This window comes from Rutilus rutilus (assembly GCF_951802725.1).
Source record: "Rutilus rutilus genome assembly, chromosome: 18".
Lineage (NCBI taxonomy): Eukaryota > Metazoa > Chordata > Actinopteri > Cypriniformes > Leuciscidae > Rutilus > Rutilus rutilus.
In genome coordinates, this window is record NC_140231.1 from 20,792,371 (window position 1) to 20,820,354 (window position 27,984).

A 27,984-nucleotide genomic window follows, 5' to 3' on the forward strand; every position below is an offset into this window, starting at 1 on the left:
GTGATGATAAAAACCTCAGAGGAACACAAAGCAACATGAATGAAACACGTAGTCAAGAAAATCGAGGTTTATTTTATCACGATGCATCCCTTCCATTAGATTTTCAAGGCCAATAGCTAATGCCCCCCAAAACACATTAAATTATAGCTCATAATTACAGAAATATTGTAAATATGTACAACAGTTTTAGATGTTTTTCCCTTCAGGAAAAAATATAAATAACACTTCTTGCATCAGTCTCTGCAATTGCATTATTAAATGGTGCTTAAATTTCATACAGTGCTCTGCAAAATCATGAGAGCACTTAAAAAAAGAAAAAAAAGAAAAGAAAAAAAAAATCACTGAAAGGTGCAATTAGTTTTAGTTGTACAATGAACAAATGTACACTTAAAATATATGCATTTCCTTTACACGTTTAGCATTAATAGTGATGGACAAAACAACCCCTTTAAAATACTTGAAAAACTTGTTCCACAAATACAGTTATCATCTTTGCAATAACTGGCGCTTTTGTTATCATTTCAAAGGTTTTATAAACACCAGTCCATTACCAATTCAAAATTCTTTTAAAAACAATTTAACACTGGCTTCCGGTCACATGGTGAAAAAAAAGCAGCAAGAAAATAACAAAACACAATTTAATAGTGGAAAAAGACCCACAAAGAATCTGGATATTTTCACCACACATTCTGATACTAATGACTTTGCTGAATTTTTTGTTTCTGAGAAGAGTTCAGCATATATTAGGGGCAAATTCCAGATGTTTTTTGTTCAAAAAGCATTTTTTAATCAGTGACTTAATTATTGTCTAATGTCCAGCCTATTATTTAGCTTAAACAGCATCATGTACCACTCAATGCTCTCAGTGCTCATTGGCAGCTCTCATATTTCTTTTATTTCTCTCCATTACTGCAGATAGAATTAAATTGCTCATGCACTTAAAAGTTTTCTCCAGAAGCCTAAAAGGAAATGCTGTAACAATTACTAGTATTATTGGCCATGTCAGAATCAGTTTTCACAATACAAAAAATAATAGATGTTGAAACCTGATGCTCAATTCAAAATCCAAGGCAGAAAAAGGCAGATTTATTAGTTTCTATAATAAATATAAAAAGAAAAAGGGCAAATTCATTCATTATAATAGGGTAAAAGCTTAATTACAATTAAGGCAAAATCATTAAAGCTGCCTAAATAAAAAATAAAAGGCCCAGCCAAGAGAATGAATTGATCGTCCTATCTTGTCAATTGTGCATATAGAATTAACAGGCACATTGCATAAAAATTATTTAAATATGAACCTCAAATTTATACTTACAAATGGGGATCTAACCATTTTTGGTCATGTTTTTTATGCAATATTAAACTAGATGCATCCAAACCCTAAATACATTTTGTTACCTCATTAAACCAAAAAGGCAATGCACAAAACTAAGAATTGCTGTTATAAAAAAGCATAGTATTTTATGGGTGCCGACCAGTTGAATTTGAGCAGAACATGTCAAATGTTTTTAAGATCAGCATCAATCATCTCTTATATGTTTAACCTGTTTAAAATATCCTGACAACATTCAGGTTAAAAAGCGTTAATAGCAATCCCAATGAGAGAATCAAGTACAAAAGTATTTTTTCATAGGTTTTGTATGTTTGGCAAGTCTTAGTTTCATTAATTCTCTGCAGAAAGTTACTTCTAATCACTAATAACTTGGAAATAGAGAAAAGTAAAAATTTCAAAATAGCAGTGGTGAAATGCACTTTAACTTCCTCTTTTCGCCCATCGTCAACATTTACATTGACTGTCAGACATAGTTAATATACAGAGAGTTTTTTCCTGGCTAATGCGCTAAAATGGCGTGAAAAGGACCGAGAAACAGCTTGGACCAAACAATAAATAAGTAAATAAATAAATAAATATCTTACTGGTTTAAAATTTCAATTTTTTTGGATGACGTTACAGAGGTCAGTTAACAAAGTTACACAATAATACAATACAGTCACTACTGCATTATAGTGTAACACCATCAAATACATGTTACATACATTTACTCAGGGATTGCTATGTTCTAAGAATTGATTCAAATAAGCACAAATGACTCTTTCATGAGTCAGGTACAAAAGGGTACACTGGCAGTTGCTCATTATTATTACTTAATGATGATTGTCTTACATAACAAATCACACCAAGACTAAAGCAGAGTGTTTGCTCATCCTAGGTGCAAAAGCCACTTCTTCATATTCTTTAAACAACCAGAATTAATAACAGAGGACTCCAAAGAAAAACTGCCGGAATGTTGTAGTGTTGAGGGATCCGCTCAGGGAAAAAAATTTTTGTACGTGCAATCAGACGCATTGGCCCTTAAAAAAGGACAATATTTACTGAATGGAATTGAGGGAAGTTAATAAACTTCCTAAAGAGTCTTGAATGATTTTACTCGCTTGTGTTTGAAATACCATTTGCACTGAGTCAGTTTCACTTTCCGTTCAATATAACTTGTCAGTCACAAGGATTTTTTTGGTTACAACATCCAATATAGATGTCTACAGAGCATCTGTGTAGTGTATTTTTTCAGATAAAAAGAGTTTGTTCTCTTAACGTACCGCCTTTTCTCTCTGTGGAAACATCCCGGGTGACTCTCTCAATCCACCCATGTCTGTCCCATAGCCCTAATCTGTTATTGCGTATTAATCTGAAGCGCATGGTCTGGCCAAGGAAATGGATTGACTGCTTCCTGCTTGGGGAAGAGAATTGGCTGAAAAACGGCTAGAGGATCACGGCTCTGATGGAAGATCTACTGTGGGAGACTTCTTGGGCATTGCCAGAATGCTCTCGGCCTCCTCGTACATCTACAAATAAAAAAGGTTACATGAATGCCTAGTAAAAATAGCGCTGAAAAAAAGCAATTCCGTTTACACTACTGGCAGAGAAATTACACACTTCAGCTTTGATTGAAAGACAATTTGTAATGAAAATCACCAATAAAATATCATTATTACAGAAAGAATATCTAGGTTCCACCTTACTGGTGCAATCTAGATTGTTAAAAACAGTCCAGAAAAACAATCCTGTTTGGTCTTTATGGGCTATTGAGACAAAAGTCTCATTATTACCGGAATGAATTGAACATCTTGGAAGAGTTCCTGAATGAAGCGTCGTGAAGCCAGCCTGAACATGCAATGACCAAGCAAGTAAGAAACTTCAGAATACAGGCAGATGTCATCAAACGCATATGGAAACTTCTCCTTGATTCTGCAAGGTAAACAAGTTCATTTGACAGAGAACAGAGAAGAAAAAAAAATAATACTATCTCTACTAAGCTGTACTTTTCTCTCCATTTTCCCCAAGAAAGATTGAACTTCACATTGCCTCATGAAAATAATCAAATCAAATAATGTTCAGCCAAACAGTTACAGCAACCTTTGTTGGGAAATTAATCAGGAAAGCATTTGTTAAACTGAAATCCTTGTGGATGAATTGTCTCCTTACGTGAGGAGTCCAGTTTCATTCCCTTTAGTCCCCACTGAAGAGCTCAGGTTGATGACAAGCCGAAGCACCTCCTTCCTCAGAAGAATACGGCAGGCTGGAGCATCTTCTGGAATGTTTTTCACCCCTGGTAGAAATACAGCATGCACAGACAAAAAAATAAACTCAACATGTCCCATATAAGACGTTTAAAGGGGTCATAGACTGAGAATTCAAATGTTCCTTTATCCTTTGACAGTTAAGAGTTCGTTATACTATAAAAATACCCTGTAAGTTTCAAAACTCAAAACTTTCTTGTTATTCCAAAAACTGCTTTTATTGAAACCAAGGCCAGCAAACGACAGGATCTAAAAAGTGGAGACTTGTGACGTCACAGGGCAGCTTTGGCCCCGCCCACTGGAGCGTTAGTGAACAGTGACATGAGAACGAGAAAAGATCGATACAGGATCAATACCATTACCTTCCAAACGATCCTAATGCTAGGATAGTGGGAGGTTTTTCCCAACAATGTGAATGTCTCAGCAGTGCATTATTTGTTTGTATTCGGTGTATTTTACAGTGGATTATTTGGTAAATTTCGGCGCAGGCTTTGCAAACAGACTTTTACGATCTGGATCTGCCAGCAACGCCACAAACATGTAAGTAGTCATGTTTATTCTAATGCCTGATCAGTGATTTCTGATGTAATTATTCAAGTTCAGATAGATTATCGCTCAAAATATCGTTCAATACTGTTTATGCATCAGTAAATCAAGCCAGTGACTAAACAATCAACTTCACGTCGTTTCTCTTAGTAGGATGAAAATAATCTTATTTAAACTGTAATTAAATTATATAAAGAAAGCGATCAAAGAACGCTCCTTTTCCAATTGCCCAAGCTGTCAATCAAACAGCGCGAGTTTATTGCCAAAACTCGTTGAAATCAATCATCACAAAATCATGACGCTGTTACAATGTACAGTACAACGAAGCTCTTACTGTATTTACATTGTTATTTGGTGAAAGCCGGAGGTGTAAAGTCCAGGTTCAGAAAGTAAAAGTCGTCCTCAGTAGCTATTGTTCCAATCACCTGGATTTGCTAATTAGCACCGTTTTTCAGCCAGGAGGACTTTTACTTTCTGACCCCTGGACTTTACACCTCTGGTGAAAGCATTCGTGAGAGTGCCGAAATTGCCTTGCAATGATAAGATCATTTCATACGCGATCAACAGACTGTCTGTAATCTGCTCAATGCTCATCACTGCAACCTTTCATGTGATGGGAATAGATCATTATGATCAATACTTTTCACGATTCCTTAATCTCGATAGCTGTGATAGTAAAAACGTAGTAAAAGTTTTAGAGAGAGTTCCACATGTAATACTAGCTATTTCATATGCAAACATGTCAGCCAATTACAGCAGTGGGCGTTTACACTGAAGTCTCACAGCAGACACGCCCCTTAAAACAGAGCGTTCAAATCAGAGGCTGAAATCAGGCTTGGAAAAATGCCTTTTATTTATAAATTATGACAATTTTTGATGTTAAAATCATACTAACATTATAAGGGCACCCCAGGGAACATTATAAAATAATAAAATAATCCAGTCCATGACCCCTTTAAGATTGAATTTCTCACCAAGAACAAGCTCTGTGCTGCGTGTGCTTCCACCAGAGCCCTGAGAGACAGCGTCGCTGCAGCCAGACACTCCTGAGAACTTCGACTGAGGCATGACTTCCAGGTTGTGTATGGACTGGTTGCACCATTCCGTGAACGGAGCATCGGGATAGTCTAAAACAGGGTTGAGGGTGTATAAGAACATGAGGAAACCATATAAATAAAAAATGTACTAATATATGGTAACCAGACGACCATGATTACAATGAATAATGGGACGAGTCTCGTAAAATCACGTCTGGTCACCTGTATACACACCTATATGTGCTTAGTGAGGTACCAAAATGAGGTTGTCTATTTCCTATATTCATTTGGATAAACTACAGGAACAGGAACATAACAAAACCTGCAGCTTACCTGTGCGGCTTTGTGCGGGAGTGTTTGAATTGCAGCCAAGCACACATAGCCCTGCACAGTAAAGGCAGTTCTCCTCATTGTGCTCCTGCAGGCCAGTCTCCTCTGCACCCAGCAGCTGATGCTGGTCCGCACGGCTCACTGCAATCAGCTCTGTGATACTCAGCTGAGACCGCAGAACAGAGTGCCTGGATCCTTCGTTGGAACCTGAGAAAAGAACAGCATTAAGTAGCTGAAAGAATAGTGAAGCACTAATACTATGGGACTAGTATGCAGACTAATAAGGAGCTGATTAAACAACATAACCATTCTTGTCTTTACCATCTGCATCTCCCAAGAAGAACTTTGCTGATCGGTCCTCTGATGGTGGACTCGTCCTCTTCTGGAAGTATGGTATGTCTTTAATCTAGGTAGCAACCAAAAACAAGGAAAGCAAGTTTCAGATACGAGTTTAAAAGGCATTTCTGTATAGTAACATCCTTCTCGGATGATCCTGTTCCAAGCGGACACCTTTTGCACGTGGTCAAAGGATGCACATGGCCATACGCTTCAACTTGCAGACTTCACTTTGAGACAATTCGATCAAGACATATTTAATAGGCATGTGTAAACAGCAATTTTCCCCAGTAGAAAAAACTGGGATCGGATACCAGGGATTGATTTTAGTACCAGGTGTAAACAGGATCATAGAGTAGTTAGTGACCTGGAACATGCTGTTGATATCCATTGGCAGAGCAAGGCCAATGTAGTCATCGGAGTTGCCATATGTGGCACTGGACACCATGGAGCGCACTGAGGAGGAGCGCTGCAGGGAGGTCTGACTGATAGGGCTCAGAAGATCCTCTTTATCCAGGGACGCAAAACTCAGAGCCTTGAGAAACCTGTACTCATACAGAGGGGAAGAAATTAGAGAGAGGCGTTTGAAAGAAGCGCAACATTGGCAGAGAGAACGGTAAGAAAGGAGGTTTGGACATTTTGGAAACTACTTGTACTGATTCTGCAATAACGCAGTCTTGCTAGCAGATGATTGGTAGGTTTGTGGGAACAGGTAGGTTTTGTGGGAACAAGTTGGTGGAGTATTCACATTTCAGAAAGTGAGCAGCTGTTTGTCATTAGCTGCATCATGCAAGTACTGTAGGTCAAAAACTTCTACATGCTTTTTGGAACAAATGCGGGAATGCGTCTAGTGTGGGAATCGGTCTGACCGATTAGTCGGTTCACATCAGCAAACTACTTGAGGGAATTCTGCGACAATGGAGACATGGGTTAGAAAGTCTTTTTAGAACTACAATCAATGGGGAATGAAGAGAGTTTAATTTGTCCTACTGTGGGAAGGTCATTTCAAGGACTGAGGAGTCATGGTTGAAGAGAATCAGGTTAAGGTATGGGCTGTGGGAGTGCTAATGTGAAATGGAAAAAAGGGGGCAAAGTACGATGAAAAAGAAGCCAAAAAGGCTAGGTTTTTGTATTGTAAAGCCTTGTTTATACTTTTGCCTTGCACCGCACCGCAATCGTCCACTGACTGCATGCGCACTTCAGAGGGGTTTATAGTCAACACGGTCACTGAAACGACAGGGAGCATATTGGAGAAAAAAATCCTCTATACCATCAAAAAAAGTAGCGTAGTAGTAGAAGTTTGGCTGAGCAACGTCAGATCATATTGTCAAACTTCAATCTAGGTTTTGTCTTTGTAAAACATTTCTTGGGAAGATTTAAAGATTGTTTTAGAAGGAATGTTGAAACGTATATCATTTCATATTTTTTATTTTAAAGATATAAAATATATAAGCTTCCTTTAAGTAACAACATTTTTGCATAAAAGCTCTAAAAACATGTTAAGGAACATATAGCAGTTTTGCAATTTATATAAGTTTTTTATTTCTTGCAATACCAATTTTAATGTTCTAATGGGACTGAATAATAAAAATATATAAAAAGGTTTTGGTTATTATTGGAATCAGCATCCAATAGTACAAATATGTCTATGGTATATTTAACACATCACTAAATAATAAATAAAATGTACAAAATTTAAAGTAGTGTAGGGACTTCATGTAAATGCATCTACAATATTCTTTGAAATGCTTACATACTTCCATATATACTCCTTTAGTGATGTATAAATAGCATGTGATGTTATAAGTTCTTTCCACATTTTCCAGCAAATGTTGGCTTGAAATTGTTCATTGCTAAATACGTGCTACGTGCACTGTTCGCTCAAGTTACAAAAAATGGCATGCACAACGTGACGCGAAATGGGTCCTAGCGAAGTCAAAACCAACTTTGGCAAACTCCACGATGACATAATTTGTGTCGTGCGGAGAGTATAAACCAGGCTTAAAAGTGGACGCTCAAACAGAAAAAGAGGAACGTTAGCGCTGGGGATGGTCCACGCACCGTGGAAGCAGTGATCTGCGATGGGGCTTGCTCGAACCTTGGCCCAGACATCTGAGGCGCTTTTTAGTATACCTGAGAGGGACCATCAGAAACAGATCACATTATTTCCAGAGGGGAGCAGTGATTTTAAATGGGCTTTTGGGGGTGCCGTTTCCCTATTACATGGATGGTAACACAACAACATTAATGGGGAATTCTAGTGCTCATTTTTTGTCTGATTAACACAGATATTTCTAGAATTTTTAACATTATGATCCTATCAGGCTGATATCCTTCACAGCCGCATCACAAAAAGGAACAATATAAAAAAAAGTCTAGAAAAATGACTTCTGCTGTAATGTCTTTAGTCCTAATGATTTCTCTGAGAAATTTTCGAGTCATCACACCTAGAAACTTTGGAGCAGGACGATAACATCTTTGGATGAATTCTGTGAATGTTGTGTGGCATAAGTGGTGTAAAGTCTAAAACTGTAAGCGAAAGAAACCGTAAAAGAAAGGTGACGTAATGACAGAAAAGGGGAAAAGTTTGGCAACATCTCAGGGTCCATCTGCTTTACCTGCGTGGTGTGAGTCTGGAGTCCAGGCTGCCAGTTTTCATGGTGATGGCATCAGTGAAGAGCACGTCTTTGGCAGGCGAGGAGAGCGCCTCGCTATGAGAAAGGGAGGGATGGATGCGCTGTTGCTGCAATCGTTTGAGGGTAGCGTAGCCTAGTGCATCCCGAGGGCTGGTGTACATGAAGCTACAGTCAGTCAGGCTTGAGATGGTCGTGACAGAGGGCGATTTAAGAGACTGAGCCCTGCGGGGTAAAGTATGAGAAGAACCCGGGGGCATCAGCAGTACTGAGTTTGATTTGGATAGGGGCAGGTGGTTGGACTGGGGTGTGAGAGAGTTAAGTGTTTTGATAGTTTGAGTGCTAATGACCGTATTGAGGCTAACGCAGTCCGTGTCAATGGTGGAAGAGTCTACACCACCCACAGTCTCTCGGGATGGGCTGGAACTCATGGAGCTGATGCCGCTGGTGGTCGTGTCCGTGTTGAAACTCTGGCTACGGCTTTTAAACTGAGACCCGCCCCCAGAGGTTGAGCCATCACCGGCCAGCCTTTCCCGACTGGTCTGCTCTCGGTTGGCATCTCCAACCCCTGAGCTCCGTTCTGCAGTTCTGTTCTGACGAACCTCCGACTCCCCAATACTAGATGTACTGCCCTGAGTGTCTGAAGTTTTGCTGCCCACAAAAGAGGTCTCCAGACTAATGCTTGGGCTTTTCGGCAGATGTCCGTCGGTAAATACAGGACTGAAAACATCTCCCTGACCTTGAGAGAATATAGAGGGCTCCGTGACTGTGCGTATCCTCCTGAGGCCTCCTAGCGTGGTCTCGCCATGGAGTTTACTGCTGCTGCCAGTGCCTTTGGGGTCACTGGTACTGCGGACTTTCTTTCCGGAGAGGGAAATGAGGAAGCGGTTACGGACAAGTCGGCTGGAGGCCAATATGGTGAAGGGGCTGCGGTCCTTTAGGAGTTTGGGCCTGAAGTACAGTGGCTGGTCCTCTGAAAGCTCAGAGCTTTCCAACTTATCATCATCCAGGATGTACATGCCTGAAAAGTAAGTAATTTAGGCAATTTTACTTTTAGATGTTTTTAAAAGGAACCACTGAATACATTTTCACAGTGTGTGCACAAGTACAGTGTGTGGTTTCTCCCCTTTACCAGTTTCTATGTGAGTCAGAATTACTGACTGAGCATAGTCATCAAAACCCAGTCTAGAGGGTAGATAATGATTTGTGGCTTACTAAGCCTTACTAAGATGTATTTGGAGCACCTCTGTGTATAAATGCAGGCCCAACCATTCCATTAAGTAGAAAAAGATAGCTTTTATAGCTCAATCTGGCATATTAAGATAAGAAAGTGCAATTGAGAAGAGTTCTAATTTGTTGACGCCTACAAGTCTGGGAATGTTTGAAGTAAATCACTCCAACGTTCAAAAAATTATTTATAAAAAAATATATAAAAATCACATCACGAGCAGTCAATCTGTACCAGGTTTCCAATCAAATTCAGCGAAAAGCAGACTAAAAGTCAGCGTCAAAATTAAATCATGCATGTGAAAGAAATGACAACTTTTCTCTTAAGGCAAGAACAGGAAGGAAGAAGCAATTTTGTGGCACAAATGATTGCAAAGCATTAGTGGTTCTAGGAAAGCACCATGTGTGTTATGTGCAATACTGTTTTGCTACATTAAACTAACTTAATCTATCAATATAGTTGAAATAAAGAGTGAATTAAAATCTAAAAACACCTTTCCAACAACATAATACAGGTGGATGGATTCTAAGCTAACACTAATGATAAATAAGAGATAAACATGCTTGAAATAAGCAGATATGGAGCCCATCTGAAATGTGGTTAAACCACAGTGTTCCACTAAAGATTATTAGTCATGGATGAGTGGATGGGTGGATGGGAGCAGCACTCACTAGGCTGAGTGGAGTCACTCTCACTGTTGTGTCTAGAACTGGTGGACTCAGAGTTCAGGCTAAGGGTGCTGGGTGCTGAAGACAGGTGGATGAGGGGTTGCTGTTGTTGTTGCTGCTGCTGTAGGTTCTGGTGCTGATCCACCTCATCCGGCACCACAGGCCAAAGTTGTCTGCGATTGTGCCTGACTGCATCCCAACCATGCAGTTTGAGCAGCTCACAGCCCTGCTTAGTTTTAGAAATGAGTCCCAGAACATAAAGACACGTCCTGAGAGAAAAAAAAGAGGCAAAGATTGAGAGAGTAAGGCAAAAAAGAAACAAAAAGACTAGCGTGTGAGTAAGAACAACAGAATGCAAGATTGCCAAATAGTAGGGGAGGAAGAATGACAGATCTCCCCCACAAAAACTAAAAAAACACCTCTTGTGATGGTTTCTAAGAAAGTAATTTTGAAACTATGGAAGTATCTGGAAGGGTCCACTGTTAACTTTCGGTTACCTCATGTCTACTCACCCAGATGGGTAAGCTGTGCAATAGCTTCACTTTATTGCATAATCAAAAGCGAGCAACAAGTAAATGTTGCAATTCCAGTGTCTAATTTTTTGGAAGACACTGCAATTTCAGATCAGATGCACACCCAACCTAAATCCAAAATTGTGCATCTGACTTTAATGCCATTTCTTAATTTTGCCATTATTGGCAATATGCAGCCAGACATATCCAGTAATCAAGAATACATACCCCCTAATAGACAGAACCTCACAGTCATGGGCAAGAGCGACGATATCTGGAATCACATTCTCTTCCTGTAAGAGGTTCAGTCCCCAGTTAGAAGTGCCAATGTTTCCCTGGAAGTAAACAGAGTGAGTTTAGACTTTTTGCCAATATTACTAATGCCACTGAAAATTATTACCACAAAGACAGTAGTGAAAACAAGCTTCAACATGTCTTATTCTCACAAGACAAATACCAAAACCTCTCTCTCACTCACACACACGTTGGGTTTCTATGCTTTATGGGGACTTTCCATAGACGCAATGATTTTTGTACATTATACATTTTATACACTTGTTTTTTACATTTGGTCCCTACGTTGTGTAGGGTTTACCAGGACCACACATACACACACAGCAGCTCACCAGGGCCCAAAGAGCAGCTTTAAGCTGTTTGATCCCCTCCCATTTGTCCAGAGCTGGGCAGCGCACTGTGTAGCTCAGATCTGAAACTACATTCTGTCGGAGAGAGAAAAGGCATTATATGAAGAAATGTGTCAGTCACCATCAGGGCCTGGAATAAATAATTAAAAAAAAAAACACATACCTGAGCTTCCAGCAAATGACAGCCTGTCTTATCATGTACAAGTTGCCCATACAAATGCACAGGAAGAAAAACATTTGGTCTTTGTAACCTGTAAGAAAAATATTTTAGAGGCTGACGAAGTTATGGATGACATCCTTTTAAATCATAAGATGAACTACTGATAAATTGAAAAGGATATAGTTCCTAGGAAAACCTTTGGTTGCTCCGTCGCACGTAGTTATCCCCATCCACTGGTTTACGGTAAGTAGTGAGTGCTTCATTTAGCTGTTCCTCTATGAGGTCCACATACTTGAGGTTGTATTCCTTCAGGGGAACAAAAGTAATTTGACAGAATGGTTAAAGTAAGCTTGAGTTTGAATACTTTATTCTAATTCAAGTACACTATAAATCTATGGACAAATCATAAATAACATGTGTAGAATTTTTTTTTTTTGGTGTATCTAACAATCCAACACACTTTTAATAGTGCAGAACAATGGTAAAGACACAGTACCTTCTGCCACTTTTCCAGCTGTTTAGTGACATATCCCCTCTCATTTAGATAGGAGAACCCTTTTGGAATGGACAAGAACCTGGAAAGGGATGCCACATCATCAGATGAAAAGAAGCAGTTAGTTTCTTAATAGACCCTTTTCAATATTACTGTAAGCCAATTAAACATAAATAATACACAATGTGCTTCAAAAGATTAAAGTGGAACAATACAATAAATAATGCAGACCAATGCTATTTTTAGGAATTTCTTTACAATCTCTTTGTGCTTGGTCAAAGATGTTATATTTGAGATACTGATTACTGAAGACAGTGATGATTTCTGAAGAATCATGTGTTTTTTCTAAGACACAAAGACTTGTGTCTTCATCTGAGTGCCCATCATTTTACATACTTTTCTGACAAATGCTACTAATTTAGGTGTACATCTTTTATGTGGAACAAATATGTAGTGCACATTTAAAGTCAGACCTCTGGGTTATATAGTGTAGTTATATAGGGAATATTCTGAGCTTTACCGTAGCAGCAACAGCACACCCTTGTCTCCCAGGTGAGTTAGTGCTGGCTTCATCTGAATCAGAGCATGTAGGTTTGCCTAAGACGACATGATCATAAGAAAACAGCAGTCATGAAAATAGTCACGTATTCACAAGCCATGATATAACTGTCCATCATTGATATACTGGCACAGAACTTATGCTGGTTGTTTACAGATATTCATGACAGATTTCTAGAGCAAAGCTACACCGGCACAGCACAATCAAATCACACAAGTGTCTCCAACAATCCACGTTTGATCATTTTACCTAGATCAGCCTCAGCTAAACACAACTTTCTGCCAAGCTGAACTCCTCAATGTAAATGTAACATCCTCCCTTATGGGTTAATTGACTTCACCTTATCCTCACAGGCCTCATCCAGTATGTCCAAAGCCTCCACCGAGATGGCCTTGTTGCGGTCATGTAGCTGAGTCACCAGCAGTTCAATACCCCAGTTGCTGAAGAACTCTACGTTAGCTCGGAGTAACACCCGCAGATGCTTGGTGGCGTACAGCCTGCAGTTCTGTGCCAAAACGTTGAAGAATTATATTACTGATCCATAGGGGAATGCTTTCACCAGCATGCTTTGCTAAGCAAAGCTGGGTTGAAATGTATGGCACTAAGACAAACACACTCAAAGGGTCAAAGAGTAGTAGGTCTGTTTCTTACGTCAGTGGCAGCAGTGAGGATCTTTGAGAGGATGACTCGAGCTAAACCATCCCGGCTGTAGTCCAGTGTGGAAATGATCAGCTTCAGAAGATGGTCCTGGTTCTTCAGGGAGCACAAGTTCAGCAGGCTGTCAAAACAACAAAGAAAGAAGAATTTTACTTCAAAAAGGGTAATATTGGCAGATACCTATATATTGTATATCCCTAGTTTGCTGTAAATCGTTTCTGATAAGTCCTAGACTAACCATTGGAAGACACTGCACTTCTCAAGCATCTTAACACCCTGCGGGTGGGCTGAGAGGGTGCCGAGGAAGAGGAAGTAGTGCTGGCTGACGGTGGTGAGGAGGCCGTTGCTCTGCAGACTACGATCTGGTTTCAGCCCAGAGGATGAGGACAGCCACTGTACAATGTCCTTCACCAGGTCCTCAAGATACCCCTGCCCATCCTGAGAAAACACCAATGTGGAAAATGAACGTTAAGTTAAAGGAATAGCTCAAAATTCTGTCATCTATCATCATATCATTCTTTCTTCTGTGAAACACAAAAGGAGAAATTAGAAGGAAGAAAGTTATATAGGTTTAGAACAACTTGATAGTGAGTAAATAATGGGTGATAATAGGCTCAATTCTTTGATAACTTTTTTTTTCCCCTCACTTCATCTGACTCCAGCAGGAACTCGATGAACTGACAGCCCACCACCGTTAATTGCCTGGCCTTGCTGTGGTCCAGCTCCAGGCTAGCATACAGCTTGCTGCTAGGCTTGTAGAAGAACAGCAGCCTTCGCACAAACCTGAGTAAGAAAATGTAGGATTTACAGCAATGCATGGTGGGACGAAAAAGTATTAAGAAGATTTCTAAGATTAGTAAACCAAACTCTGCTTACTTGTGCATCTGTTCATCTTTGTTGTTTCGAAGGTTGACATTTGGCCACTGCAGCAATGATTAGAAACAAATTAGAAGAGATACCACACTGCATTTTTACATTTCATTAAGAAAACGTGAATGATAATATAATATACTACCACTCAAAGGTTTGAAAATTCTTTTTCGAATAAATGCTGTGCTTTATATTCATAAAAAAAAGTTCACTGGGCACAAATCAGCATTTTAGAATGATTTCTGAAGGACCATGTGACACTGGAGTAATGACCGCTGAAATTCATCTTTGCCATCACAGGAATAAATTACATTTTAAAATAGAAAATGGTTATTTTAAATTGTAATAATGTTTTACAATATTACTGTATTTTTGATAGAAATAACTGCAGCCTGGGAGACTTCAAGAACATTTGACAAAATCTTATGAACCCCAAACTTTTGAATGATCATGAGCATTTAAAATCACAAATTGTGGTTCATGGCTATGATCTAATCATAATATATATAATATAAAAATAAAAAAAACATAAAAAATATACTAATAAAAAAAGGAGGATGAGACCTTTAATATGCCCCACCAATTTAATCAACAAGAGGAAGAAAATGGCTCTCGTCAAGCCATTTGTCTGTTTAAAAAAACAAACATAATTTAATCCAAAATCTCATACCTTGAGTATGGTACTGATCAGGACCCAATTCCATTCCAAATTCTGTTTATGATTAAGTATCTGACTGTCTCTGAGATTCATCATCAAGGCCTCCTCCGTGTCCTAAAGAACACAACAAATATGCAGATCACACCCAAAGCTAAAAATGTCCAAGAAATGCTATCACTAGCACATACCTTAATGACAAAAATGTCCCTCTGGGGCCTGAGGTGCTGGTCCCGACCGCAATGAGCAGCTAGTGATTTGCGAATAATTTGGTCCAAGTAAAGACTATTGGGTTTGGGGCCTCGTTTCTTCTTCTCATGAAAGCGCTTCAAGTAATTGATCGCAGCACTGGCCCGCCTAAGAAACAACCAAAAACAACCCCATCAAACCACAGAAATAATAATCACGTAACTCTGACACTGTACTATTTGTGCTGTCGGCTATGAAGGACAAGACAGCTAACTCACAGTCTTTTCTCCTGAGGAATGTCAAAAGAAGCAGCCATGTTCATAAGTGTGGGCAGGCAGTGCAGGTGGTGACTATGAGAGTGAGGGAGAATGGTGTTTGCCTGAAAATAAAATGAAGATCACTCAAGGTCATTTGAGGTATAGTACAAGATTAAGCTGGTGTTACTTTCATTCATTTCAGTAATACCATATGCAGGAGTTCTCCTAAGAGGATGGTTGCACGCACTGAAATGCTATCATCACTGCTAGTGATCACTTCAACCAGGCCCTGGAAGAAAAGAAAAAACATTATGACTTCAGAAGCCTTGCAACAAGTGCAACATGGACTACTTTCAGGGTTTTTTGTTTAGTCCTTTTTGGAGCTTGACAGTCTCTGGTTATATATGCTTGTATTGTTAATATATGCTTGTATTGCATGGAAAAGTGCAGCATGAACATTGTTCAAAATATCTCCTTTTGTGTTACATGTCAGAAATTAAGTTAAGACATAAGGGTGAATAAATAATGACTGATAAAATGGACGACTGCTTTAAAAGCCTCTTTTCTTCAAGAACGTTCACAAAGATGGTGCCTTTTCAAATGCTATATTACCTCTAGAAGTCCACAGTGGATGAAAGCAGAAAGTAGCAAGGCGAGATAGTTATCCATCAAATCAGGTCTGGGTGGACACAAAGAACACAAACACGTGTCAAGACTTTGAAGTTGCATGCATACAGAGCTATGAGGCTTCATTATTTAGCTCAGTTTCAGGGTTAGTTAAGCCCAGCAAATGCTCTTACCTGGAGCGTGCCCTATGTGGAAGTATTATTTTTGCTTCTGATGCTACAAAGCCATCTGACAGTCTCCAGCTGTCCTGAAACCTACTGGGGTCTGAAGAGGGGACACAGGAGATTGTTTCTGTCAATGTGAGTTGACTTCAGATGTGGTTGATGTCTGGAAATGAATATGTTAATCAGTGCGAGCAGACAGCGGTAGCACTCACCCACACTGAGAAGAGCTTCTAGAAAATCTTGTGTCACCACGGGAACAGGGAGTCTGAATATATCATACATCACTTCCAGCAGACCTCGCTGAGAAGAGAGTGATAAAGTACCTCATAATGAGTCTTAGGTAAATGTGTACATCTCATTGTATAACATATAGGGCTTATTATTATTATTATTATTTTTGTTTTTATAATAAATACCAGTAATTTGATTATTATAATTAAATTATAATATAGGGCATCAAAATATTTAATCTCATAATTTTTTATGCATTCAATTCTCAGAACACTAAATAAGCCTTTGTGTAACTATCAAGTTTCAGCTAAATGTGTTGAAAATTTCTACCAACAGTGTTCTTTACTTGCACTTATATATTAAAAACACATATTATGCACCATATTTAGTGTTGTAGCTTTTGAAATAAAAGGAAATGGCTGTTTGTTTGTGTACTGCAAGTACTGCAACCGTAAATGTGTACTGCAAGCTTTATAATTATATCCTTTGTCATACCCTCACTTCCATATTTGGTATACACAGCAGACCAATGAGAGACTGGATTCCAGAGTTGCCTGACTTGCAGAGATTAATGATGCCTGGAGGTGCAGTGGGACAAAACAACAGGTTCAGTCTAAGCAGCAATAAACAAACTCCTACTGCAATGAGTTGCACTCATGAGGAAATTCCATTTAAAAGATGCATGATGTATTACAATATTAATGCACTCATAAGCTGGCTTCTTTGGTAATCTTTTTTGATGCATCATTCTAAGATACGCATTGTTGCACAAATAACCTTAATAAAGTATTGATTGAAAACTGGGCCCATGAGAAGTGCATTCATTTATTTTCAATAGTTCTTAATTAAACTAACGGCAGCATAGACAATGTGAAAAATGGTGCCCTGGCAATAACTAATTGTATGTTTGACATATTCTATGAAAGATATTGAGATGTTTACCTGACCAAGAGCGAAGCGAAGCAACAATTGACATCTTACTGGCCAGAAATCGAGCCTCCCTGTCTTCTCTGTAGAGAGAAATACCACACATCTATACATGCAGCCAATAAAAGTTGCATGCTTGCCTCTCCCATGGGAAATTCTTCTTTAAGGAAGACCTTAAAACAGCACACTCACTTTAGTTGACTCTCTGCCGTGTCTGGATTGTGTCTGTAGTGAAAGTCTGTGTAAGGTGCCAGGATTTGCTGAAAAAAGTAAATAAAGCTTTACTGAACAACTTTTAAATGGTTTTACATAATTTAGAACATACATATAATCATATTATCCGTAAAGATAAAGACAAATTAACTAGACTAAAGGAATAAGAAAATATAACAGTCATAATAATATTATTAGTAATAAATGAATAGTAATTAAAACAATTATATAAAAAAATAAAATAATGTTTCTGATGGGTTGATTGTTGAAGAGAGTTGGATACCTCTAGCTCCACATCAGAGCGAACGTATTGCCGTGTATGTGGGTGATTGAGCAGGTGCAGGATGGTGGTGATCAGAGCCTCATTGATTCGACTGAGCTGACAGTCGATTACATTCTTCAGGATGGTGCTGAGACCGCCCCTTTTGGCCACAATCTCAGGGTTCTCCAGTGCTGCACACACAAACATGGACATGCGTGAGGTCAACATCTGCGTTCACAGATTGATACATTACAGAGTGTTCTCTAATCAGTGTGTGAACCCACCAAGTTCACAGATAATGGCGATGCAGGCCCGAACCATACGGTCCCGCTCCTGCGGTCCATCATTGCCCACGGCAATGAGGGAGTTTGCGACTGAGCTTGGGAAGAGCAGGGCGTTCACAGTGATCATCTGGAAAATCATTGTAAAACACAGATACTTCCATCAATGACAAAAACAACACACTGAACGGCGTTAAACAAATGGGCGAGTGTACATTGTGAGAACATAATTTGGATAATTTTTGTTTGAGTGGAACATAATGCAACTATTCTGATTCAGAAGGTTTTGATTCAAATAGATTCAATTCAAATCAAATATCAAATCAGTATAAAAAAAGAAAAGAAAAGAAAGGGGGACGGCTTTCCTTTTTCCATTATGGAATGAACGCAACTAAACATTCCTGATGACATTTCAGTGTTCAGATCTCACCTTTCTCACCAATCTGAGAGCTTGTGTGCGTTCCACCTCGTTACTCTGCTGGATGTCAATGCACCTGCAGGTTAAAAGGTCAACATTACGCTACTAACCAGTCAACAGTGAAATGCACCTCAAACCCTAATCACATCCTTTTCCTACTGAAGATCTGACATGCTGGATGTTCAGACAGGACAGAGCGAGAGCAAAACCTAAAGGCTCAGTAATACACCTACAGTGGGATACAGAGGAAACAGCACACAACGCTTCAAAATGACCGTAACCGGATGTGACTAGCTCTTCACATGAACTCCTCTCTCTCACACACACACAGAATGAGAAACTAACAAGAGATGATCCACAACTCACAATACATTAGCATCAAGTCTTGCTTTTGATGGAAACAGTTAGCCCTTATCCCACAATCCCTAGCTCAGACTTGAACTAAACCGCTCAAATGACCGGCCTGCGCAGTGTTATGAAAACACGTCATACAGACCTGGCAATCAAGTAATCCACCTGGAGACGCAGTACTTTCTGAAGGATATTACTGTCTCTGATGAGGTAGCGGAGAGAACGCAAGCCAGCTGCCCGCACCTCCTTAGCCTCATTGAGCAGAGCCAACCTGAGGCTGTCAAAGAAACAGAAGAGACCACATTGAGCCTGCATTTAAACTGGAGTAATGTCACATATTTCAGAGTAAACCATATCATTCACTGAGAAATAATATTTTATACATTTAATATTCTGCTGAGGCAGATGTGGTGACTCACATGTGTTAATACAGAGGAGGAAAAAGTATTTTAAATGAAACGTTACAAAAACAAATCTAGCATCCTCTGATTAATCATGCACAGGAACGTTTATTAAGAACATAAATATGGTTGATTTTAATGCGCTGCCAGGACACACGGGGGATGGTGGGGAGTCCCCTTTAAAAAAAAAAAACGTTTCATGCTCATCAAGCCTGCATTTATTAGTTTAAACAGTAATATTCTGAAATATGATTCCAATTAAAATAACTCTTTTCCATTTGAATATATTTTTAGGTGTAATTTATTCCTGTAATGGTAAAGTTGAATTTTCAGCAGTCTTCAATGTTACATGATGCTAAATGGCTGCTCAAGAAACATTTATTATTATCAATGTTAAAAAAAACAGTTGTGCTGCAAAATATTTTTGTGGAAACTGTGATGCACTTTTTTTCACAAGAACAGCAATTATTTAGAAATCTTTTGTAACATTATAAATATCTTTAATGTCACTTTTGATCAATTTATTGCATCTTTGCTGAATAAAAATATTAATTTCTTTCAAAAAAAAAAAACTTTAAACGGTAGTTGTTTTTTAAATTATAATTTAAATAAAATAACTGGAAAAAAACCCACTCAGATCAGATCAACACCACACCTTCGATCCTCTATGACTCACCATATGATCATTTCTTCAAAGGTAAAACCAAACTTTTCCTCGGAGTGCCCGACATTGCAGAGCAGCTGTATTGGAGACACAAACAAGCACTTATTTATTTTGCTTGGCAACAAATAGAGACATTGATGACTCTACTTGTACTCAAGTATGCAAATAATTGTTGGAACACTGCAGGGTTTTTCACACAGAGCAAAAACAAGCTTATGCTCAAACAGTTGGAGGGTATGTTTTTTATTTTTTTCATCCGCAGGTGATTTATACAACTGATAGCATTGTTGTCGTGATAAAACCTGTCAGACTGGAGGAGCTCATGATCGCCTGCTGAATTATGACCAATGCTACCAATGAACTGATAATTCATGAGCTGAATCAGTATGAACAGAGATTTCCTGTAAAGGTTACCAAATATGTGGAGAGAAAAAACAGTGTTTGCCGCCTGTGACAGTTCAATTAGAAACTAAATAACAAATTCTACAGTCATGGGATGGAAAAACCACATGACATGTAATAGTAGTAGTTATGCCACAGAGCCATCAAAAGTGTTACGGTCTCTTCTTAAGCCCATTATTAGACTGGCAAGCACCTCACACCTTCAGTCTTGTACTGGTTCTGTGCAGCTGGCAAGCATCAGAATATCGCAACTTGAAAGATCAGGAAAAGATCATGTTTGTGCTGTTGCCCTTCCCCTGTTTATGTTCAAATGCAAAACTGATCCAGATACAGCACTGCAGTAATATGAGGCTTTGAGAACATCTGAGATTTGGTTAATTGCTCAGGTCTGCTCAGATTCTTTTATTTTAGGCCAGATCCTGTAAGTGTGGGGCAGAAAAGCCCTCAGGCCTCGACTGGCGGAAGCCATAAAGTACTGTGTTTACTCCATTTCACCAAACACCGGTAAGTATTCACATGCAGGGCTCCTGTGTTGTAATACTAAACAGATGTACCAGATTGGAGAGGCTGCTATGCATTAGGGATAGATTTTCAACTAGTTAATTCGAAACTTAAGTCACCAGCATTCTTCAAAATATCTTCTTTATGTTCTAAAGAAGAAAGTCATACATGTTAGGAACGACATGAGGGTGACTAAATGAGACAGAATTTTCATTTTGAGTGAACTATCCCTTTAATGATAGTGAACTAAACCTTAAAACCCGTCATATGTAGTTTTCATCTCCCTACAATGCATGTCCTGCAGTATCAGAGTGAGAAAACTGTCTGATAAGTTGGGATTTAGGCAGTTAAAGTCAGCATGAAATGAAAGTTGCGGTAGTCTTCTCTTCCCTATTTTGAAACGGCTTCAGCTAGGGGTGTGCGATATGACGATTTTTGATCGTGGACGATTAAAATGTCTCCACGATCTGCTTTTGAAGAAATATCGTAGTATCGTGCATTCTATCAGTTGCTGTTCTGGCGCCTTTGTCCCAACATACTGAACAACGCGACGTATATTCACACGCAGCGGAACGGGACACTGCAGTTCACAAGTGTTCATAATTTGCATGTGCTTTAATGCCTTGTCGGTTAAAAATTTAATTCGCGTGCTGATGTGCTGTTCTAAAGTGTGCGTTTCTGAGCGCGTACATGTGAAGCTCGCATGCACTAAAAGCCTGTCTACCAGTGCCTGGATATTGGACTAAGTTATCTTTCGAGTTTTATTGTGCTAATTCTGTCAAATACACACAAGGTTTACATAAACAAAGTCGGTTATGTCTAAAGTGAAAGCAAACTTGAGAAAATTGATAGAAAATCTGCTTGTCAAATGCGTGTATATTAGACGCGTCGCGCGCAGCTGAATTCGTCTGGTCTGACTCAGTTCATCATTGTTTGGGAGAGAACAGGCTGGCTGTGGAAATCAGTGGGCGTGTCTCATTATACTATAAGCAAAAACGCCGTAAAATAACGCGCGCTCTGTGCAACCAAAACGGCGTTTTTTACGGCGTCATATGGCGAGATGAACGGCGTAAAAAGCGGCGCTTTCCATGCACACTAAAACGCCGTCAAATACGGCGTCATTGACCTATTTCGCGCGTTTTTTACGACGTTTGTAATTACAACGGCGTATTTTGCGCCGTCAAATGCGGTTTAAAACGCCGTATTTGACGGCGTTTGGCTGTAAACGCGATTAATCTATAGCGTAATTCTGAGCCACATGGCTTGCCATACTCTTAAGGCCTCATTATACTTCTGCGTCGGACCTACGCCGGAGCCTATACGCCGTAGGCAACGTGTTGGTTTTAATTTATACTTCTGTGTCGTTGTCCGCGTTGACGCGCACCTAGGGAGCATGTGAAACCCCGAGGGAGGGGTTCTGGCAGACCAATCACAGCGCTTGTGTCCGCGTAGAATTGACGCGTTGTTACATTTTTGGAGAGGTGCACGTCAGGGTACGCGCACTACACACAGCCTACGACGTAGCTACGGCGGCAGTTCGACGCAGAAGTATAAATAGGCCTTTACAGAGTCAACGCGAGCAACGTGAGCGACGTGCTCCCTTTCATAGTCTACACGTCGGACGAAAGCAACTTGCAGTATCGCCCCCACCAACAACGCATAGTATTGCATGCAACGGTGCGTCGCGTATCAAAAACTGGGACGACACATTTTGCTACGCATAATGGCGGCCGAAGCGTAGCGATGCGTAGCCTTGCAGGCGCGTATGCGTATCGATGCGTTGACTCTGTAAGAGCCCTTAAAGAGACAGTAGTAATAGTAAACACACTGCCGCTTGTCCTTAAAGCAGGGTTTCTCAAACTCGGTCCTGGAGGGCCACTGTCCTGCACAGTTTAGCTCCAACCCTGATCAAACACACCTAGCTGTGAGTTTCTAGTGATCCTGAAGACATTGATTAGCTTGCTCAGGTGTGTTTGATCAGGGTTGGAGCTAAACTGTGCAGGACCGAGTTTGAGAAACCTTGCCTTAAAGGGATGTTTTATTTTCATATTTGTTCAATTACTTTCTTCAATGCTACTGTTAAATACACCTACTGTAGCTGAAAACATAAAGCACTGTTTATTTCATTTGTTTATTAAGTTGTGTATGTGTAATGTGTATCTTTGATCTTTATATTTAATAACAAAGAAAATAATGACAAATATTTTTTATCTTCGCCCCTGTCTGCCATTCTTTTTTAATTTATATTTTGTTACCTAAGGCTTTGTTTTTAAAATATGGACATTAGTTGTAATGCTCAGTCACAAAATAGTAAAACCAACATAAAAAAAGAATCGTGATAAAATCGTGAATCGTGATTTTCCTGAAAAAAAGCGTGATATGATATTTTTGCCATATCGCCCACCCCTAGCTTCAGCAATGAGAAAACGGGACTGGATTTCATCCTTCGGGAATTGATTGGATCGTAGGAAATTGCTAACTAAATGGAGGCAGATCTGAATGCCAGTTTGCAGTCATTTGTGGAAGATATTTAGTCCCACCCTCAGTAGAGGCATTTGTCATGAAGAGAATATGAATAAATCATATAAAATAAACACGGCAAAAAATTCTGATTTCATTTTGAATTCGTTGTGACTTTAACAACATTTATCCCAGCATTCCCTGTTCCACTGAAATTACTGATCCACTTTTGAGATGACAAACCTTGATGAAGTTGTTCAGGTGGCCAAGTTTGCGCATATTCGAGACTCCCTGCTGTTTGGCCACATTCTGGAGGATCTCTCGCATGTTCTCAGAAGGGTCTAGAAGAAAAAAGATGACAAGAGCTGTGAGTTGTGAGGTCATCAGGAAGACAGAGATGGGAACAGAGACATTACTGTCTTCCTGGAACAGCAAGATCAAAGTAATCCACACCATTTCCACTATTGGTGTGCTACAAATGCAGGAAAGCTGAGAAGTGCTTTTTGGGAATGAATCAAACACAGTATAGTAACATTAGAGAAAGCACACAAAAGCATATAAGATTCAAACAATAACCAGACAAGCACGTTACAATACAAACATCTCACAAATGAACAGCTTCTCATAAACAACACCCTCTGCTTAGTTTTGAAAGGTCTTGTAGCATGCATCAAGATCCAGTGAAATGTCCACCAAACTGCAGTTCTAGTGTGGATAGAACAAACTATGTAGCTAATATAATAACAGGTTTTGATAAATTTGTCACAGGAATATCTAAAAAGAAGACTGACCAATTCAGAGTAAGTGTTATGTTAAGTAAAATGTTATTCTTTTATTTTGTGAAAAACCATCTTACATAAAATACGGACACTCAAAGACACTAATAACACAGCACTTGTTTTTACGACTTATTTCCCCCAGCAGTCACACAGGATATCTGTTCAGTCATCTGTACCGAAACAAAACAAAAATCGCCAACCACAGTGACGCTCCCTGTTGCCAAAAACAAAATCAGGTCTTGTCAAAATACAGGTACACCACCTTCTAATTCAGCAAGGAGGCATTCAATTGATCAAAAGTGACAGTAAAGACATTTATAAGTTACAAAAAGATTTCCATTTCAAATAAATTAACTCTGTTTTGAATTGTGGACTTTATATTCATCAAAAAACCCAGAAGAAATATTAAGCAGCACTGAAATTGTAGTAAAGGCTGCTGACAAAAACAGACAAAAAAAAAAAGAAATAAAGTTATTTCACAATTTTACTGTTTTTACTGTCAATTTGATCAAATAAATGCAGCCCTGAAGAGAGCATAAGAGACTACTTTCAAAACCAACAAAATAATCGACACCAAACTTGTCAACTGTAGTGAATGTCAATGGGAATTGAAACCAACAGACAGTGCAGTGTTGCTGGAATACGATTACTGCATTAATACGGTTCGATTCAGCTCATAAACTGAGGCAACCTTTTTTTGGGGCAAGTAAAAAAAAAAAAAAATCTAGCCAGCATGGCAATAACAACTTATCCCCGGAAGCGGGGCTTCATCCAGAAAAGGCCTTCCACACAGAGGTCATATGGGAAAAACAGCCTCAGGGTAAACCTATCAGCAAAGACAGCACACAATCATGAGCAGCAACAGCTAAAGTATGGGGTTCCATTTGTGCCGAAATTATGTCGACATGCTATCTGTCTATGCTGTGTGTCGTCTTCCATGTCTATGTGTCTGTTCACTGTTTATGTCCATGTCTGTCTGTCTGTGCTATGTGTCGTCTTCCATGTCTTTGTGTCTGTTCACTGTCTATGCTGTGTGTCGTCTTCCATGTCTATGTGTCTGTTCACTGTCTATGCTGTGTGTCGTCTTCCATGTCTATGTGTCTGTTCACTGTCTATGTGATTGCCCACATGACTCAACTTTTGTCTTTGTCCACTCAACTTACTCCTGTCATCTGTCCTTGTCGTTTGACTGTGTCGTCTTGCGTGTCAATGCTGCATGTGTCATGACTATGTGTTTTTTTCATTCTGTCGTTGCTATGTGTCGTTGCTGTGCGTCGTTTCCCTCTGTCGTTTCCCTCTGTCGTTACTATGTGTCGTCTTCCATGTCTATGCTATGCGTCGTTTCTATGCGTTGTTTCCTTCTGTCGTTGCTATATGTCGTTGCTATGCGTCGTTTCCCTCTGTCGTTACTATGTGTCGTCTTCCATGTCTATGCTATGCGTCGTTTCTATGCGTTGTTTCCTTCTGTCGTTGCTATATGTCGTTGCTATGCGTCGTTTCCCTCTGTCGTTACTATGTGTCGTCTTCCATGTCTATGCTATGCGTCGTTTCTATGCGTTGTTTCCTTCTGTCGTTGCTATATGTCGTTGCTATGCGTCGTTTCCCTCTGTCGTTACTATGTGTCGTCTTCCATGTCTATGCTATGCGCCGTCACTATGCGTTGTTTCCTTCTGTCGTCTACTCCACTTTTGTCTTTGTCAACTCAACTTACTCCTGTCATCTGTCCTTGTCGTTTGACTGTGTCGTCTTGCTGTGTGTAATTTATGTAAACGAACAATGTTTACGCTTTACATGTACTAAGATATCCCCGTTTATTTGAATCAAATGTAAACTATATAAATATAGTATTTACATACTATATAAATATACATATTTTGAACCATCTCAACTGAAAGTACGTGAAGTTGTTTTTTTTCTTTCCCTAAAGCATGTTTAAAAAAAAAAAGAAGCTTCTTAAAGGGAGTTTAAATGAACAATATGAAGCAAGAGAGAGAAGACGACACATAGTAACGACGCATAGTAACGACGCATAGCATAGACATGGAAGACGACACATAGTAACGACAGAGGGAAACGACGCATAGCAATGACAGAATGAAAAAACACATAGTCATGACACATGCAGCATTGACACGCAAGACGACACAGTCAAACGACAAGGACAGATGACAGGAGTAAGTTGAGTGGACAAAGACAAAAGTTGAGTCATGTGGGCAATCACATAGACAGTGAACAGACACATACATGGAAGACGACACACAGCATAGACAGTGAACAGACACATACATGGAAGACGACACATAGCATAGACAGACAGACATAGACATAGACAGTGAACAGACACATAGACATGGAAGACGACACATAGCATAGACAGATAGCATGTCGACATAATTTCGGCACAAATGGAACCCCATACTAATGAGCTACTTTCCCCCACAGAAACACTCAAATACCAAGCAATACCAAAGTTAGTTTGGTATATTTAGTAATACTCTTCACAACATATATATACATTTTGTCCATTCAAAATTGAACCCAAACAATGGTGCTTTGAAAGAGGCATACTGTATAAAACAGACCCATAATAATCTTATTACTAAATAAAAACTAAGATATTACGTGCACAAGAAATAAATAAAAAACAATAGCCTATGTACATCAAGCTGTGGCAAGATTTTGATTTGTCTGTTGAGCTGTACGGTGAGAAACCAGAAGCAGCCTTATCTATCAAGATCAGAATTATTTCTGAATTATTTCACCAGAATGAATACATTAAAAGGTAAGAATTTACAGCAAGATCTATTTAGTTAACAATAGTTATGCATTAACTAACAGCAATACATTTGTTAAAATATTTAATCTTTTTTTTTATATATTAACTAATAAAAATAGAACTGTTCCTTGTTGTTAGCGCATGTTATCTCAAGTCCATTAAATGATATTAACAGATGCAACTTTTGATTTTTATAATGCTTTAATACATGTTGATATTAACATTAACTTTAGAGAGTAATAAATTATTTAGAAGCATTCCCATTGTTAGAATTATTGCAATATATCTGACGTCAGCTTATGAATTATTTATTTTAAAAAATAAAAGTGAGTTTTGCATGCTTTCTGCAGCACTGTGTTTTTCTCTCAACAGTCTTTGGACCCTACAGCCCTGCAATGTTGGACATGAATAAGAAATGTGCGATGTTCACATATCATGCATTCTTTATATAATAATAAAAACATTAGAAACCTCTAACACCATCTGTTTTTCTCTGTATTTATGTATTTAATACCAATATAAAAGAGCATGCATTGGATATGGATGTGTGTGATGCTGTTGTCTTAGTTTAAGGCTGTGTCTCAAAACCTAGTACCGCAAGCATTTTTGGGCATCATAGGCGGGTTTGGGACGCGGGAGGCTGACATTCCAAACAAGCCTATGATGCCCAGAAATGCTGTCTAGGTGGGGAGTTCACAAGGTTCATCTGACTTACCCCTTGTGAGATCGAGCGGTACATTTTCCTCCCCACTGTCATTCCGACCTGTTTATGCAAGACAAAATAATACATTGAGAAAAGGACGCTTGGGGTAAGTGTAGCTGAAGAAGACTGCATCATATTATCCTGAAGCATCTGTCAAGCGGCCGAGCAGAGTCTGCTTTATCTCACCTCGCATCCGTATACTTCGCATAGGACGGCCTCGGATGCTGACCGCCATCTTTTCCAGACACATTCACAACACCGGAAACCTCGAGGAATATCGCGAGAACCAGACCTGAGCAGACTGTTGCGTCCATAGATTATACATAGATGCCTCATTAGCGGCTTGGGACGGTGAAAGTCCGTGAACACTCGAGTGCGAGTTGACTGAGCGTTTGCAACAGTAGTTGGACGCATGAATGAATATCTGTTTCTGCAATAGACTTCAGCAGATGATTTTGCTAAACTGACACATTA

At 39.3% G+C, this 27,984-nt stretch overlaps 1 protein-coding gene across 2 annotated transcripts; it reads right to left on the bottom strand.

The window, feature by feature from the left end:
- Positions 1-52: 52 nt before the first annotated feature.
- Positions 53-27,801, bottom strand: rictorb (RPTOR independent companion of MTOR, complex 2b). Of its 2 annotated transcripts, XM_084386285.1 has the most exons (39): positions 27,697-27,801; positions 27,523-27,570; positions 23,496-23,593; positions 19,902-19,966; positions 18,970-19,101; positions 18,486-18,549; positions 18,059-18,185; positions 17,796-17,965; positions 17,492-17,559; positions 17,315-17,382; positions 16,868-16,950; positions 16,354-16,441; positions 16,151-16,241; positions 15,963-16,029; positions 15,559-15,639; positions 15,372-15,472; positions 15,096-15,261; positions 14,920-15,021; positions 14,256-14,302; positions 14,027-14,162; positions 13,618-13,817; positions 13,374-13,500; positions 13,063-13,227; positions 12,684-12,760; positions 12,167-12,245; positions 11,867-11,976; positions 11,674-11,761; positions 11,493-11,585; positions 11,095-11,201; positions 10,358-10,623; positions 8,444-9,479; positions 7,887-7,958; positions 6,193-6,370; positions 5,811-5,895; positions 5,493-5,696; positions 5,097-5,249; positions 3,482-3,605; positions 3,106-3,244; positions 53-2,841 (listed from the first exon to the last, which is right to left on the bottom strand). In XM_084386285.1, exons 1-39 carry the CDS (start codon positions 27,758-27,760, stop codon positions 2,767-2,769), a joined length of 5,244 nt encoding a protein of 1,747 aa, XP_084242411.1. In that variant the 5' UTR covers positions 27,761-27,801; the 3' UTR covers positions 53-2,766. The 2 variants fall into 2 exon arrangements, with proteins under 2 accessions (XP_084242411.1, XP_084242412.1); XM_084386286.1 differs by lacking the exon at positions 7,887-7,958.
- Positions 27,802-27,984: the final 183 nt, after the last annotated feature.

Excerpts from the sequence above, each read along its gene's own strand:
- rictorb (XM_084386285.1), bottom strand. The coding sequence starts at position 27,760 with ATGTGTCTGGAAAAGATGGCGGTCAGCATCCGAGGCCGTCCTATGCGA. Across the intron at positions 17,560-17,795 it reads GCTCTGATGTGGAGCTAGAG|CAAATCCTGGCACCTTACAC; the intron begins GTATCCAACTCT and ends TACTTTTTTCAG. Across the intron at positions 12,761-13,062 it reads ATGAGGCCTGTGAGGATAAG|GCAAACCTACATGCTCTGAT; the intron begins GTGAAGTCAATT and ends ATGTCGTCTTAG.